Raw genomic sequence first — 17,598 nt, 5'->3', positions numbered from 1 at the left:
CTCTGAAACAAGAATAAAGAAATTTTTTAAAGAGCATAAATCCATAGGAAACCAGAAACACAATTTTAGAAGCTAGAAAGCAGAACAAGTGGTAGTGACAATTACACCTGAGAAGACTGAAACCTACATTAGCCTAGAAAAACAAAGACACCTGGCTTACAGGACATACCACAGTTACAATTATACCAAAAGACCCCTAAACTCTCTGGAGAAGTGGTTGATTGCAGGGTTGGGGCAGGGCAAGTATAAGATGGGTTGAAGCTTTATGTGGTGCCACAAAGTACAGAAGTGCTCAAAAGGCAAGGATGAGCACAGATGCCAACCAGAAAGAGCTCCCCGTGGCCAAAACTGGAACAATTTGAGCAACAAAATAAATAACAATAGTTTGGGGTTATAATCGAAAGAATAAAATAAATATCTTAAGTCTATACTGACATAAATAAATAATTAAGTAAATAAATGTGGGAGAAGGGACAACTCTTCCTCACAAAAGAATTCCAATTAATAAATGTAGAAATAATGAGGGAAACAGAAAATCACTATTAGAATGCAACAGTAACAAGATCTATAAATGGATGCTAAAACTAGTGGGCAGAAGTTTAAGCTGAAACAGGATATCTGCATGGTCTCAAAGTAGTTAGTAATTATTAAAGAGGAAAATAGTAACTTTACAGTGGAGAAACCTAGCAGAATCACCTGAACCAAGTGATCAAAGGTTAACATCACAGTAGGACACATCAGCATCATGTCCCCCCACTACCCCCCGCCAAATGATGCACAGAGAAGGACATATCACTTCTGTGACAGCCTTCTCTTTAATAACCTCAATCTAATCATGAGAAAAGATCAGACAAACCCAAATTGAGGGCGATTCTGCAAAAATGACTAGTGCTGCTCAAAATATCAAGGTCATGAAAGAGAAGGAAAGTCTGAGAAATTGTCACAGATAAGAGGAAACTAAGGAGACATGACAACAAAATTCAATGTGGGACTCTGAATTTGGATCTTGGAATAAAAAGAAACATTAGTGGAAAACTGGTCAAATCTGAATAAATTCTATAGTATAGTTAATAGTATTGTACTAAAGTTAATTTCTTACTTTTGATAAGTGTTCTGTGGTTATAAAATATGTTACCATGAGGAGAAGCTTGGTGACAGGTATATGGGAACTCTGTGTATTCTTTTTTCAAGCTTTCCATAAAAATTTAAAAAGAAAAACGGGAAAAAACCCGAAAAGGCTCAGGAACTAGCAGTTTCCGATACTCTGGGAGCAAGAGTGAAGTCCAAGCTAGAATAAGAGATTAAATTCTGCTTAAGAAGCAGTCAGAACTCCCAGATCCTCTTTTACTCTTTGACCCTTCCTGGCAAAGACTAAGCAATCTCAGAAGAGCATAAAACAAGGTATCTCTGGACTAGAGGATGCCAGGTGCAATCAAATTTGAGGGCTGCCACATTGAAAACTGGAGAAGTAAATGAAATGGTATTCATGTACTTTATGATGAAACTCACAACCCCGTTTCCTACTCAGCTCCCAAGCTTGTTCTCTCCAAGCAAAAGATCAGAAATCTTTTCTGGGAAATCAATTCAGCACAAGGGAAAAACGTGTCACTGGGAGTCTACAAGGAAATTAACCACACATATCTAAAGTACAGGGAAAACCATAATTACCCACTGGCAGAGCTTCCATTCAGCTTTTTAAGGCCCCTCTTCTAAATAAGCATTGAGTTCCAAGGAATACCAGACATCTAAAAAAAGCATCTAATATGAAAGACAAAGCCCAAAGCAAACAAACAGAAAAAGGAAATTTGGAGAAAAGAGAGAATATGCAGAGAAGAAAAGTATCAATAATTTCCTAAGAGAGATAAGACACTGCATCCATAAAACAAATAGGATATCAAAAACAGGATATATCAGGATATATTAAAACTTTTTCAGAAAAAAAAAGAGTACTTGGAAATTATAAACATGACAGCAGAAATAAAACCTTAGTAGAAGAATCAGAAGATAAAATTGAGAAAAATCTCCCAGAAAACAGAGGAAAAAGGAAAAGAAATGGAAAATAGAGGTAAACAGAAGAAAATTAGAGAAACCAAGACAGTAGACCCATTACCTAAATAATAGGAATTCAAGAGAGAGAACAGAGAAAATGAAGGGGAAGAAACAAAAGAAATGACTTAAGAAAATTTCCCAGAACTGATGATACAAATATCAGATTGAATAAGACTACCCTGAACCCAGAAGTGGAAAAAAACTGACCTGTACACATAATACAGGAATTTCAGAACTCTAGGGGAAAAGGTTCTCCAGGCTTCCAGAGAGGAAAAGTAAGATTCAAAATCAGCTAGGCAGGGACTTCCCTGGTAGTGCAGTGGTTAAGAATCTGCCTGCCAATGCAGGGGACACGGGTTCGATCCCTGGTCCGGGAAGATCCCACATGCTGCGGAGCAACTAAGCCTGTGCGTCACAACTACTGAGCCCGCACGCTGCAACTACTGAAGCCTGCGCACCTAGAGACCGTGTTCTGCAACGAGAGAAGCCGTGGCAGAGAGAAGCCATGGCAATGAGAAGCCTGCACAGCGTAACGAAGAGCAGGCCCTGCTCGCGGCAACCAGAGAAAGCCCGCACACAGCAACGAAGACCCAGCGCAGCTAATAATTAATTAATTAATTAAAAAAAAATCTTCTAGGCATCTGATGTCTCAACAGCAACACTGAAAACAATATGGCAATGGAGCAATGTATTCAAAGTTCTGAGAGAAAATTATTTCTGACCGAGAATTCTCTGCCCAGCCAAACTATCTATAAAGCAAGAGGGTAGAAACATTTTCAGACATGTGAAGTCTTGAAAAAATTATAGCCCATCCAGAAAGCTATTGAAAGTGGTCCTCCAAAATAAGAACACAAAGAAAGATGAAGACATCAGATACAGAACCAGGAGCTCTAATACAAGAGAGACCTGACGGAAACTTCTAAGATGATTGTAAAGGCAAATCTAAGACAGCAGCTGCAATTCAAGAAAATTCATCAAAAAATTGGTAGTTGTGAACATAAGGAGAAGACTCATACACTTGAGAGTTTGGACTAAATCAGAGTTTTTATTGACATTTTGGACCACATAATTCTTTGCCATGGGAGGCGGTCCAGTGCAGTGCAGGATGATGCTTGGCAGCATAGCTGGCTTCTGCTCGCTAGATATCAGTAGCACACTCCTGCCCTCCCTCACCTACCCAACACAGCCAATATCCCCTCGGTTGCCCCCAATTGAGAACCACTTGGTTAAATTAATGATAAATACATAGAAAACAAAGCAAAAGCAAATTCTTAGAAAATATTAACTCATGGAAAACAAAATACTGTACAGGAAGGAAAAATCATCACAATAAACTACAAGGCTCAACTATGAATACAGTGACATTGATATAAACTTTGAAACTTGATGTATCCAAACAACTTGCAATATGACAATATTGGAAGGATTGGGCAGAATTGAGAAGTGTGTCTGTGTTTGGGGATAGTGGTAAACCGAATCTTCCATTGCGGGAAGTCCGTAGACAAGCCATTCAACTGAAAAAAATCACGAGGGAAAACTACAGGCATACTATTTTGAAATATGGAGATAAATATCAAAAGAATGAGTAGCAAGTGGTTGCCTCCGGAGAGCCCAAAATGAAGGGGAGGGAGAATCTGCAGAGCAGAGTTATTCAACTCTTTTCAATATGTGCATGTATAACTTTGACAAAAATTAATTTTAAAAAACAAATCAATTGAGGCTACATTATGAAGGACTTTCCTACTGATTAAGGCCACAATGACTTAGAAACAAACAGCTATACAACTTTGAATAAGTTACTTACTCTTTTTTTTTTGGCTGCGTTGGGTCTTCATTGCTGTGCATGGGCTTTCTCTAGTTGCGGCGAGCAGGGGCTACTCTTTGTTGGGGTACACAGGCTTCTCATTGCGGTGCCTTCTCTTGTTGTGGAGCACGGGCTCCAGGCACGTGGGCTTCAGTAGTTGTGGCACGTGGGCTCAGTAGTTGTGGCATGCGGGCTCTAGAGCACAGGCTCAGTAGTTGTGGCGCATGGGCTTAGTTGCTCCACAGCATGTGGAATCTTCCTGGACCAGGGCTCGAACCCGTGTCCCCTGCATTGGCAGGCGGATTCTTAACCACTGCGCCACCAGGGAATCCCAAGTTACTTACTCTTTAAGCCTTACTTTCTTTCTATCTATCTATAAAATACATAATGAAAGATAAGAGATGCCTTAAAGCGCTTTATAGATATTAAGTGTGTAAATTGTTTAGCACAGTGTCTGGTGCATAGTGTTTATTAATATTACCTAGTATTCAATTTGCAATCAGAGGGTAATAATTATAAACTTTAAAACAGGTAAGTCATAATGTCATGTGTTTTAGAAGGTAATGGCTGTCATGGTGAGGACGGTTACGAAAAGAAAAGAGCCTAGAAGAACACAGACCATTTAAAAGGGCTACATTTGAATGAGAAAATAGAGGCAGAGCCACGAAGAGAAAGGTAAGGATACAAGAGATATTTTTCAAGTGACAATTTAACTATATATGGAAAAAAGGAAAAAGGAGGAGTCAAAAAACTGTTCCAACTTAAGCAAATAAACAGATGATGATGACACTAACTGAACAAGAGAATACAAAGAAAGAACTATGCTGGGAGGAGGACATGAGAAGAGAGGAAAGAGAAATGAGGTTGATATTACACATATTTAATCTGTAGGTCCTAGAGTACAACCAAGTAGAGATATCTAGTATGCAGGTGCAAATCCGAAACTAGAAGAGAGGTCAGGGCTGTAGATATAAATGTGTAAATTACAATCAAAGGTTGAAGCCATACAAATTAAAAGAATACTCATTTGACATGTTCTATAATATTAATTGAATTTATTTTTTTAAAAAAACAGACAATAGAGATGAAAAACAAGTTGTTTTAATGTTTTGAGGGCTCTCAATATCAACGGCCCTGATATAGTTATGAGGTCATTGTGAAGTTCAAATGAGTTAATACACACAAAGCACATACAACAGTATGTGACATATAATAAATGCTCAATAAATTTTGGTTATTATTATCATCATTAGTTCCAGATATAAGTAGTGTTTATTATATGGAAAAGAGAGGCAGAAAAAAATCCACTGAGATATGGAACTAAATATTCTTTTTCTTTCATTTTTCTATCCTTTCTACATTTATATACTCCTTGGACGCCACTTTAAGTATTGCAGTGAAAGTATTATTTTAAAACTATTAGTAATATGTACCTTTTATCCTTAATTATACTATAAAATACTTGAGGAAAAAATAATTTTATCTAAATATTCCCTATATGGCAGCGTACAGTAACGTACAGTGAGTACACAACAAATATTAATGTCACAAATCCTTATAAGGAAACAGAATAATAAAAACAATGATGCAATAAATGCAAGTGGAATGACATTAAAAGAGATCTCAAAGTCAACATCAATATAAAACAATTCAAAGACATATAGTAGAGTGAAAAAGTGAGGTGAAATGCTTTGTTGTTTACCACAAAGAACAGACCACACTCACTTTGCTCTCCTCTGGGTACAACAATTAGGAGAAATATTAAAAACACTGGATTATGTCTAAAAGAAAGCAACTGAGAAACAAAGAACTGTGGATGCCCAGTCCTCCTCCCCTGCCCCCTCTTCAACAATGAGAAAAAGCTGTCCTATGCAAAATGATTTAAGATTTCTCTGTTGTTTAGGGGCAACTATCAAAAGATGGCAGCTACAGAGATCTAGACTTCTCTCAACTCAAAAACTTAAAACAGATCTCTTCTAAGACAAAGATGTTATCAGAGATGTCATGAAGGTATTCAAGCAAAGGCTGGAAAACAGTTTGCCAAGGATGTTGTGGAAAATAACCAAGCAGGGGAAATTGGTTAGAACTCTTAAGTTTCCTTGCAACCCTGTAACCATATCAATGAATATTACTGAAGATCAGTGTCCTTCAGAAAGCACACTGTCTTAGACCTATAATACATACCAAAAAAAAAAAGAGAGAGAGAGAGAAAGAGACAGACACACACAAAGATCTCTGCTGTCAAGAAATCCATAATGAATAATAATAAAATACAGTCTGAGACCATAAAAGATGTCACAAAGCACTATTTATTAATTGCCAAATGAATTCTATTCATATATAAAAGTCTTCTAAGAAGGAGAAATCCTTAAGGTTAAACGGTCAGAAAAGGCTTTTTAGAATAAATGAGATATGAGGTACTGAGGGAAAGATGTGTATGAATGTTCTGTATCAGTGGGCAGAAGTAAGAAAGAAGAGTTAGCACAAATAGAAGTGAAAAGCAAGTTAGAGAAAAACCTGTTTGGCTGCATTAAAAACTTGTTTTGAGGAAGAAGAGATAAGCTGAAAGGGCAGACTGTGGCCAGAATCAAAGTGTACTAGGCATTGAACACCAAGCTAAATAGTTTCAAACTTATCCTGCATACAGCATCTGTATCAACTACACAATTCTGCTACAGCCATAGATAATAGTAAATAAATGGGCATCAATGTGTTCCAATAAAACTTTATTTATGAATACTGAAATGAATATACAAAATCTAAATGAAATATATGAAATCTAAACTTCATATACTTCCATGTGTCACAGATTATTTTTATTATTTTGATTTTTTTTCAACAATTTGAAAATGTAAAAATCATTCTTAACTCATGGGCCAAACAAAACAGGCTGTGGGCTGAATTTGGCCCAGGGACTAGTTTGCCAAGCCCTGCATGACACTAAGCTGCCTTCTTCAGCAGTCCTCTAAGGTACACTTGTCCTTGAGCTTCAGGGACCAGAATAACATACTATTCGTTCAACAACTGCACACACATGGATGCACACATTTAACCAATATCTAAATCTAGTAAGTGTCAGAGGTTCTCTAAAAAAGAAAAGCCCGCCAAATTGTTGGTAATAAGCCAGTAGAACAGAAGTAAGACATTTTAAAATTCTGTAATTTATTTTCACATAGTAAATGGACTTAGAGAGTTACATACTACTTTTACGGAGCCTCTAGGTTCCATGAAGGGATGTGTAAAACAGAGTATAATCAAGGGGATGTGAGTTCTAGTCCTAGCTCTGTCATTTATTTACTCATTATGTGACCCTGAACAAGTCACTTTCAATCTTCTGGCCCTCATTTCCTCATCTATAGAAGTGAAGGGGTATAAGTTACTAAATGGTCACTATGTGTTCTCTCAGCTTTAGCACTATATAATTCTACTCCTACTGAAAAAGACCAGACAAGGGATAACAAAGATGAGACGAAAGTGATAATTAATGACACAGAAAAAAAGAGAAAGACATTGACTAAATGAGTGGTCAGATAGTACAAACAGGCAGGGGCAAAAGGCCCCAAAGTACAGTATTACTAAAATCAAGGAATTATTTTTAAGTATCAAATGCAAAAGAAAATTCAAGGAAGAGAAGCAGGCAAGAATTCAAGAAGAGAAGTATGGCCATCAAAAAAGAATGAATTACTTAGCTAGCTAAAACAGTGACAGACTTTTGAGATTTGAGAGTACTGTGCAAGTTTCCAGGAATCAAAAAAGGAGTCAGGGAAAAAGAAAAGACTGAAGATGAGTCTAGGAAACAGAAAATAAAGGCATGTGGTCCAGAAAGAGTAGGGAAAAAAAAAAAAAAATGTTGGAAGTGGGGATGAGTTTGAAGCCTCAGGTAAGGGAGTTAGTCTTAAAGGAGAGGCGTTTAATCTTTAAAATCCAAAAGGTAAAGGCAGCATTTCAGGTATGTTCCTGTGAAAGTGTTTATTTACACCATGTTTTCTATAAATCAAATTATTAGGGAAATAAACCTAATATTGGGCTTCCTTAAAGCAAAGTTCCACCTATATTATACTTTCTAACGGTCAAAAAATTAAGAAAGGGACTTCCCTAGTGGCGCAGTGGTTAAGAATCCGCCTGCCAATGCAGGGGACATGGGTTCGAGCCCAGGTCCTGGAAGATCCCACATGCCGCAGAGCAACTAAGCCCGTGAGCCACACTACTGAGCCTGCGCTCTAGAGCCCGCGAGCCACAACTACTGAGCCCGCGCGCCTAGAGCCCATGCGCGCCTAGGCAACAAGAGAAGCCACCACAATGAGAAGCTCGCACACCACAAGGAAGAGTAACCCCGTTCACCACAACTAGAGAAAGCCTGACCCAATGCAGCCATAAATTAATTAATTAAAAAAATAAAATAAAATAAAGGACTAACTTTGCTTTTCATAGGAATGAAAACCAGCACTATGTAGCTCTAAAAGAAAATTCATTTTTATATCTCTCATAGCACCTATCACTTCCATCCCTGCATGAGAGTTACCTTTGTAGAAAAGTACCTAGTCCTTACTTGGAGTTCAATGAATACTAGTGTTACCTTCCTTAGTAGCCTTAAAAGCTCCCACGGCAAGAATTCTGATTAATTCATCTGTTTATCTGCTTTGCAGAGTTGGTGGTGCTTGATGAATAAATACTGACACATGATAACTTAGTTTAAAAAAAAACTGTCCTTGCAAAACAATCATCTGATAATGTTGGGAAAATATTCATATCATACATACACAACTCCAATAACACTTTTGCAGTGTCGGAGCTTGGTCAAGTAGCAACAAATTGCTATAAAGCAGCCAAAAAAGGCAAAAAAAAAAAAAAGAATTAAGAATTTTTAAGAACATCACTCAAAAATATCAAGATCCAACATAGCTAATTTCAACGGACACTTGCCTCTATTTAAGGTATATGAGAACTAAATATCCAAAGCATTCGCCTGATGATCAACCAGTTAAAAATACACGTTTGGATACCCTGAAGATATTTATAAAGCCAACAGAGATACTATTAATATGTTGAAATTCCCTGGCCAGTGCTGGATTCTACCATTAATCCTCTCCTACTATTCAAGAGAAGCCAAGAAGTCAAGCCTTCTCATATCACTTGCTTTTAAGAATTTAAGAAGTCACCCAAACTGGCGTACACAGCCCAACTACAAAAAGTAATTCAGCTCTCCATATGGTAATGCTTCGCTATCTCTTACCTTTACGTGGAAGTCGCATTTACTACTTTTCATCGATCATTGGGAGGCCCCATTTAGGCAGGCCCATAGTACTACCAAGTAAGAAACAGTTGTTCAAAAAAGTCGTAGCAGTTAACTGCCCTCCCACGAAGCTCAAGCTGGGTGTAGATTTCACAAGCCCTGAAAGCTATACACTGCCACTGTCAAAACCAGAAGCAGCACCGTCACCCTGTCGTGCCCGTCTACCAGTGTTGCAGAATGTTTTCTTTGAAATCACCTCTCTACCTTGGCTCAACGTGTTAAATAACTACTTGAGAAGCCACCTTCTCCCCCAGAGCAGGACCCGATTCCTTCCAGTGCGCTCCTTTATTTGTCCAGCCCCAGAAACCCAAGGGGAGAGGTCTCCGCTCCCCGGCCCCCTAGACCCAGTCGGGTCTCCCAATTGCTCGTCGCACCCACCATGCACCCCCAACACCTCCTTCCCCCACAGGCGGGCCGGCCCACGAGCTGGGCCCGCAGCCGGCCCCTCGCCTCGGCCTGCGCTGCCTAGAGCGGCCGCAGGCCTCGGGCCTAGCCTCCTCCGCTGGCCCCTCACCTCCTTCGGGACCAGTTGGTTCTCCTCGCCGGGCACCATCGCTCAGACTCCGGCCGCTCCTCTCCGCCCTGCCGGGGGAGGGGGAGGGTAGCGGCGGCTCTAGCTCAGGAGAAAATGGCAGCGGCCGTCATCCTCACCACCGCCTGCGCTCGGGCTACCGAAGAGGCCTCAGCCTGGGCCTCAGACACCAGCGCGCAGACACCGACCCAAGGCTCCGCCGTCGTCGCCGCCGCAGCCGCCTTCGTCGTCGGCCCCTCCCCCAGCCCGCCGCAATCAATGGAAAAATGGCGGCTGCCGTTCTCGCGAGAATTCGGGCCGTCGGGCTCCAAGCCAGGTGCCTGGCGCCCAAGGTGCCGAGACAGCTGTCGCTCGCATCTAATTACCTCAGCTCTTAGCCTCGGGATGTATAAAGTTAGTTGAGCGGCCAAGAAAATGCTTTCCGGAGCGGGTTTCTGGACTGTCCATCTCGGGAGTCCCTCTGCCGTCAAGGAAAGGACCAGGCCTTAGGGTCCTCCATGCCTTCCTGGGTTCTTCGGACTCCCTGACCACCAGGAAGAGACTCGAGCCTAAAGCCGCTCCTCTGGCCCTACTACCAACACTGCTCTCCCTCCCGGTTAGAAAAGCACCTGAACTCACCCCCTCTTCACAGACCCCCCTCCCCCGCCCCCCGGCCTCTGCGCTCAGACACGGTCCCACCCAGAAAGGACTGCGTTTTCTTTTCCCCTCTCTCCACCCTCCCGAGGGCACAGCTCAAGGGACCTCACGGCTGGCCTCCTGCTAGGGGAGGGGACAGCCCATGGCTTGGAAAAGTGGTATCACTCTCCCTCCAGTCCCCCTCCTTCAGAGCTGCACTCTCCTGGGCCATTTCGGGGAACTTCCTTCTCCGACAGGTTCAAGTCTGGGGCTGAGATAGCTTCAGAGAGCAGGGCTGCAGTTTGGACCTAGGATCTCCTTTTAAAAGTGTTTTTAGAGTACTTTAATCTCCTCTGGCAGTAAGCACTGTGCTCTGTTTTATAGGCAACAAATTTTGCAATAGTTATTTTTCTAAATCCTGCTCATTCCTCAAACCTCCGTTTATGAAAACCTGGTGCGGTGTCCTTCACGAAGACTTCCGTGGTACAGCGATTCTACAGCACGCTGAGATAATATAATCCTGCCACTTTCCTAACACCCACGGCATTAACTACCTGTACCTGTGCTCTCCAAACTTTTTTTGATTGCACTTCCCTATTACAAAAAAAAAGTCTGTATACTGATGTAAGTTATATACACGTCCTGTTGTGTTCCTGTTGTGTATGACATAAAGCATTTTTAAAGCGTAAAAGGATGAAGATGAAATAAACATTTAAAGTAACTGTAAGAGTTATTTTCTATATTAATTGTCTTTTTAAAAATCCTTGTTATTCTTGCTAAAAATATTTAATGGAAGCAATATGATTGACTAGGTTTCAGTGGTTTTAAAAATCTGTAATACTTTATGAAATGGTTATTAAAATGTGTGATTCAACGTTCAGGTTATTTCTGTACTTTGTTTTAACGGCTGTCATAAGCTGAAAAAGATAACTTACAAAGATATTTAGATCTTAATGGAAGAAGTACATCTTTGGCTGCTCTTCTAATGCAAGTATCCATTTTTATCACCTCTGTCCACCAACCATGAAAAGTTTTTGTTGAAACTCAGCTTGTAACTTTCTATCTTCCCTGATGTCAGCAGAAGAAGTTGCATTGTTATATATTTTCAAAACTCTTTGGAATGCATTGCCTGGAAGATTTCTTTTAACAAGTTGCAAAATTCTGTCTTCAAATTTTAGTGTACATGTATAAGGTTTTTTTTTAAGAGTACTGATCTTGTCTTTACTTAAAATTTTGATATTTTGTTTATCATAGGTTTTTGCATTAATTTTGACTTTTTAAAATATTGCGTTTAGATATTTATCTTGATTGCTGACTTTGGGGCATCCCCTTAAATTTCATGTGTGAGGTGAATGCCTCACTTGCCTCACTGCAGTCCCAGCCTTGGTTAGCACACATACGTCATTTTGCATCAAAATCACATAATGGAAATATTTCCAGATCTCTGATTTCAAAATGTCATGCCCACTAGTTAATAAGATGGCTTCTGTAGAGCTCATGCTAGCAGCAGATGTGTCATCTCTATCGTCATCTTTTTGCTTAGGCCTGCTTTATTATCTCCAACTCATGTTTTCTTTCCAGAAATCTTTTTTAGCTACTTCCATTTTCGTGAGGGTTAATTTAATGAAATAATAATGTAATTGGTGGGCTTCCCTGGTGGCGCAGTGGTTGAGAGTCCGCCTGTCGATGCAGGGGACATGGGTTCGTGCTCCGGTCCGGGAAGATCCCACATACCGTGGAGCAGCTGGGCCCGTGAGCCATGGCCGCTGAGCCTGCGTGTCCGGAGCTACAAAAAAGAAAAATAATAATAATAATAATAATGTAATTGGTAAATCTACTTAACCCAACACACATAAACTGGAAGAAATCACAATATATTAAAACAAAGAAAATGAAGAAATCTCCAAATTATTCTCCACGATGCCTAACTCACACTTTTCACTCATTAGTAGTGAGATGGCAGTGTCGATCTATATATTAAATATTTGAAAGACTTTTTTCTGTTTTTAGATAAAAATCAATCTTTTTAAAAGTTTTAGTATTTTCTTGCCATGACCCACCTTCTCTGGCTGCACACTCTTCTCTTCAGATGCCATTGGCATGACTGTACTAGAGCCTGATATGTTGGTAGGTATACAATAAACATTTGTAAAATAAGTATATGAATGCATGAATTGATTAATAAATAAATGAACAAACAGGGATGTATGGCTACTCTTCCTAGTAAATAAAGTTACTGATATTACATATTTATGTGTTTGCTTATTTTTTATTTTATTTTATTTTTTTTGCGGTATGCGGGCCTCTCACTATTGTGGCCTCTCCCGCTGCGGAGCACAGGCTGTGGACCCGCAGGCCCAGCGGCCATGGCCCACGGGCCCAGCCACTCCACGGTATGTGGGATCCTCCCGGCCCGGGGCACGAACCGGTGTCCCCTACATCTGCAGGCGGACTCTCAACCACTGCGCCACCAGGGAAGCCCTGTTTGTTTATTTTATATATAGATTTTATGTCTCCAGCCCTGACTTCTCCCATGGGCTCCAAACTCATATATCCATCTACTTTTTCAATAACTCAAAATATCTCAGATTTAACTTGACCTAAATAAAACATTTGATTTCCAAGTCTCCCCCACCTATACCTCCTGCAACATTTGCTCTGTCAGTTCTCCCCACCTCAACAGATTACACCATCCTCAGTCTATCAAGCCAAAGACTTGAGAATCTTGATCTTACATTCAATTCATTACTATGTGCTGTTGCTTCCTCCTCTGAAATATATCCCAATCCAACCACTTCTCTTTATATCTACTGCTGCCCATCTCATTCCAATCACCATCTTTTCTTGCCTGGACTACAGCATTTGTCTCCTAACTCCTGGCTCCTGATTTCTACTTTATCCCCCAACAATTCTGGATGCTCCACACAGCATCCAGAATCATCTTTTAAAAATATATCAGATTATGTCTTTCTCTTAGTTGAAACTTTCAAAGAATTCCCATCTCACTCAGCATAAAATCCATATTCCTTGCCATGGCCTATAAAACCCAATGTAATCCAGCCCTGTCTGCCTTGTTCATCTCATCTATCCTCTTCGTCTTACACCAGTGACCCAGCCACTCTGCTTTTATTGAAGCTTTTAATATACATCAAGTTTACCTCTGCTACAGAGACTTTGGCTTGTTATTCCCTTTCCCTGAAATGTTCTTCCCCCAAATCTTTGCCCTTATCTAGTTCCATCTTGTTATTTGGGCCTCTCAAATGTCAGTTTCTCAAAGAGGCCTTTCATGACCATTCACTCTAGACTAGTTTCCTTAATGTTTCTGTTCTAGTTTCTGTGCCTAGAACAGTGCCTGGCACATAGTAGGTGCTTAATAAATTTTTGTTGAATTAATGACATTTTTTACATGAGATTCATGTAAAAAAAGTGCTAGGACTGTTTTCTTTATAACTTTTTTTGGATTATTTTTCTTTTTTCCTTCACTTTTAAATATTCATAATATAACCCCAGTCAAAACATGACAAAAACATCAGAAAAACCCAGATTGGAGAACACTCTACAGGATATCTGGCTAGTATTTCTCAAGACAGTTAAGCTCGAGAAAACAATGAAAAAATGAGAAATTGTCACAGACAAGAGGAGACTGGGGAGACATCACAACTAAATACAATGTGGTACCCTCTATGGGATCCTGAAACAGAAAGAGAACATTAATGGAAAACCTGGTAAAATCCAAATATAGTCTCTAGTTTGATTACTAATGTTCCAATGTCAGTTTCTTAGTTTTGACAAATGTACAATGGTAATGTAAGATGTTAATCATGGGGGAAGCTGGAAGGGGTATATGGGTACTCTCTGTTCTGTATTAGCAACTTTTCTGCAAATCTAAAATTATTCCAAGATAAAAAGTATATTTTAAAATATTCATGGTAACACTTAAGGTATTTCTTTCCTCTTTTACATTTTAGGACCCTTTGTGAAACATTTCTATGTTTTAAGTGACTTTTAAAAAGCCCTATAGTCAACTGAGAGAGTAGCGTTGACATATATACACTACCATGTGTAAAATAGATAGCTAGTGGGAAGCTGCTGTATAGCACAGGGAGCTCAGCTTGTTGCTCCGTGGTGACCTAGAGGGGTGGGATCGGGGGGTGGGACGGAGGATCAAGAGGGAGGGGATATGGGGATACATGTTTACATATAGCTGATTCACTTTGTTCTGCAGCAGAAACTAACACAACAATGTAAAGCAATTATACTTCAAATAAATAAATAAAGCCCTATAGTCAAAGTCATATGAAACATTAAGAGCTAGTGATAATGTTCACCACTATAACTGGAACTATTAGTAATAATGTTAAAAGTATTTTGTAAATGTGAGTGGAGGTTTTCACCATGACTATGTTTTAATGGAGTTAAAAAGAAGATCTTTAGTTACTGTGATGTGACTTTGGAGCCAGACTGACCTGTTTTGAGATCCAAGCTCTCCATGTAAGACCTCTCTGAACCTCTTTGCTCTCAACTAGAAACTGAGAGTAATAAAGTGGACTCTTGGCATTTACCAACTTAATATTTGCAGTTTTGACCAGAACAGCTCATGGTATGTAGCACTCCATGTATAATTTTGATATATATTGCCTTCAAAGAAGTTTACATTAATTCATATTCTACAAAATTTAAATGAGTTCTTATTTCCCTATCAGTCTTGCTAATCTGAGAGTAAAGATGGCAGTTTTTTACACTTGCAGTTCTTTAGCGACAGGTAAAGTAGAACATCTTTTCGGACGTTCACGGGCAATTTGTAATTCCTTTTTTATGAAATGCCAATCTTTAAACATTCTTCTGTTGATTGTTCATTTTTTACTTATTGATTTATAAGAGCTCTTTTATATTAAGGAAATTAGCCATTTGTCATATTTGTTGCAAATATTCTTCCAGCTGATATTTTGTCTTTTAACTTTATTTATATTTTGCGATGCACAAGTTAAAAATTTTTAATGACTATCTTTTCCTTTGCATCTCTGAGTTTTGTTGCTGTTTCATGACAATACTATTATAAAATATTCACTTTGGGACTTCCTGGTGGTCCAGTGGTTAAGAATCCACCTTCCAGTGCAGGGAATGTGGGTTCGATCCCAGGTCAGGGAACTAAGATCCCACATGCTGTGTGGCAACTAAGCCCGCACGCCACAACTAGAGAGGCCATGCGCCACACCTACAGAGCCCGCATTCTCTGGATCCCGTGCCACAGTTAGAGAGAAGCCCGCGGCCACAACTAGAGAGAAGCCCACACACAGCAGCGAAAGATCCCTCATGCCACAGCTGAGACGTGACACAGCCAAAAATAAAATAAATATTTTAAAAAATAAAATAAAATTCACCTTTGTATACACTATTCCTAATCCTTGTAATTCTATAAAGTAATTACTACAACAAGCCCCTGAGATTCTCAAGGGATACTGAGATCTATCAAACCACCGAATTTATAAATACTACTCTATTGCAAATATCTTATGGAATCATTTCAAAAGATTAATGCCATGGCTCCAGTTTTATTTTATTAGATTCCTCCTTATTCTTTGACCTTGAAATTTGAGCATTTGCAAAACCCTAGAGAAAGCTTGGATGTATCACAGTCAATTTGTCTTTGGTTGTTGTAAGCGCTAATATTTATGTCTCCACCATTGATATATTTGCCAAGGTGTTTTCTATTGATGTGGGTATGAAATCTCTAGTGGCATATGATACTACCCTACCAAAAAGAAAATTTATACTGGTTATCTCTGAGTTCCTTGAATAGAGGTTGTCAGTGGCAATGTCAAGGTTAGCTGGGATCTTTTCTTTTTCACTTTCACATTAAATCACACTGTGTTCCTTTAATTATTTTACTGGAGGACATGTTTGTCTTTTATAATTTTAAAGCAACTAATTTAAAAATAAGGTATGGAAATTGACTAACATGGTGACTGAAACATTGTAGATGCTCAATACTTGAAAACTTTCATGGTCTTTTATTGTCTGCTTTGGCTCATAAGTCCTTTATTATACCTCTAATAACAATCACAAATTGTTATCGAGTGTTTACCATGGTCCAGGGCTTGTATTAAATACTTTCATATAGTGTCTCATTACTCTCCACAGCAACCTGCTGAGTTGGGTACAATTATCATCCCCATTATACAGACAAGGAAACAAGAATCGAGAAATGAAGTAATTTGCCAAGGTCACAAGGCTAATAAATGGTGGAGCTAGGATTCCAATCCAAGAAGTCTGACTCCAAAGTCTTTTATCATAGGTAAAGACTTGTTTGCTTCTATAGACACTATAGAATAGATTTTAACACATAGAAATATTTCAATAGAATGTATTTTCTTTGTTGATGGTTAAGTATAATTTATCTTCAGTGGAACAAAGCAATGAATCACCAACTTATAATTTTTTTTAAAATGTAGATCCACATATTTGCAGTTTAATGCATTCCTCATTCAACTGCGTATATACAAATTTCTATTTGGTATTATTTTTCTTTTTCTTTTTAAATTAATTTTTATTGGAGTATAGTTGCTTTACAATGTTGTGTTAATTTCTGCTGTGCAGCAAAGTGAATCATCTATACGTATACATATATCCCCTCTTTTCTAGATTGCCTTCCCATTTAGGTCCCCAGAGAGCATTGAGTAGAGTTCCCTGTGCTATGCAGTATGTTCTCATTAGTTACCGATTTTATACATACTAGTGTATATATGTCAATCCCAATCTCCCAATTCATCCCACCCCTCCAACTTTTAATTTTTAACTAAGCTGGTGATTCAAAGTCTCTGGGTCTTTCTTTTAAATTTTCAGCAAATGATCTTTGTTGCTTGATCTTTCACATTTTAAATGTTGAAACTGGTCTTTCAATTATTTGATGATTTTCACTAGACTAACTGATTTCACTTTCTAATCATTTTTAAAGATTTAGTTATTTAATCCTTATAGTTGCTCTTTTCTGGAAGATTATCAATCTCTTTTTACAAACCGTAAAAGTGAACCTTTTCTTTAAAAAGATAAATAGCAGGGAATTCCCTAGCTGTCCAGTGGTTAGGACTCCGTGCTTCCACCAAAAAAAAAAAAAAAAAAAAAAGATAAATAGCAGTTGTTATTCCTTTCCTACCTTTCCTCTTCTCTCTCTTTATGACACAGGCAGTTTTTCATCAAAACTTGTCTATTCAGACCTTTCACAGACCAGTACAAGTGAGTAAAGGAATATTTTCTCATTGGCTTACATGAGTCCCTTAGTAGGAAAAATTGTAATTGACACTTGGA

At 38.9% G+C, this 17,598-nt stretch overlaps 1 protein-coding gene across 9 annotated transcripts in view; it reads right to left on the bottom strand.

Annotated features, from left to right (window-relative positions):
- Positions 1-9,930, bottom strand: part of USP47 (ubiquitin specific peptidase 47) — a 122,117-nt gene extending 112,187 nt beyond the window's left edge. For 2 of the 9 annotated variants that reach the window (XM_032639110.1, XM_032639111.1), the window contains exon 1: positions 9,661-9,916. In XM_032639110.1, the coding sequence (XP_032495001.1) occupies positions 9,661-9,699 (39 nt within the window). In that variant the 5' untranslated portion in view covers positions 9,700-9,916. Of the gene's footprint in view, positions 1-9,660 lie in introns of all 9 variants that reach the window. The other 7 variants (XM_032639102.1, XM_032639105.1, XM_032639104.1 and 4 more) reach the window with 5 other exon arrangements.
- Between the last annotated feature and the right edge of the window lie 7,668 nt (positions 9,931-17,598).

Source organism: Phocoena sinus, chromosome 8 (assembly GCF_008692025.1).
Source record: "Phocoena sinus isolate mPhoSin1 chromosome 8, mPhoSin1.pri, whole genome shotgun sequence".
NCBI lineage: Eukaryota > Metazoa > Chordata > Mammalia > Artiodactyla > Phocoenidae > Phocoena > Phocoena sinus.
Note: the sequence above shows the minus strand (reverse complement) of the source record. Positions and strands in the feature narration are given on the sequence as shown.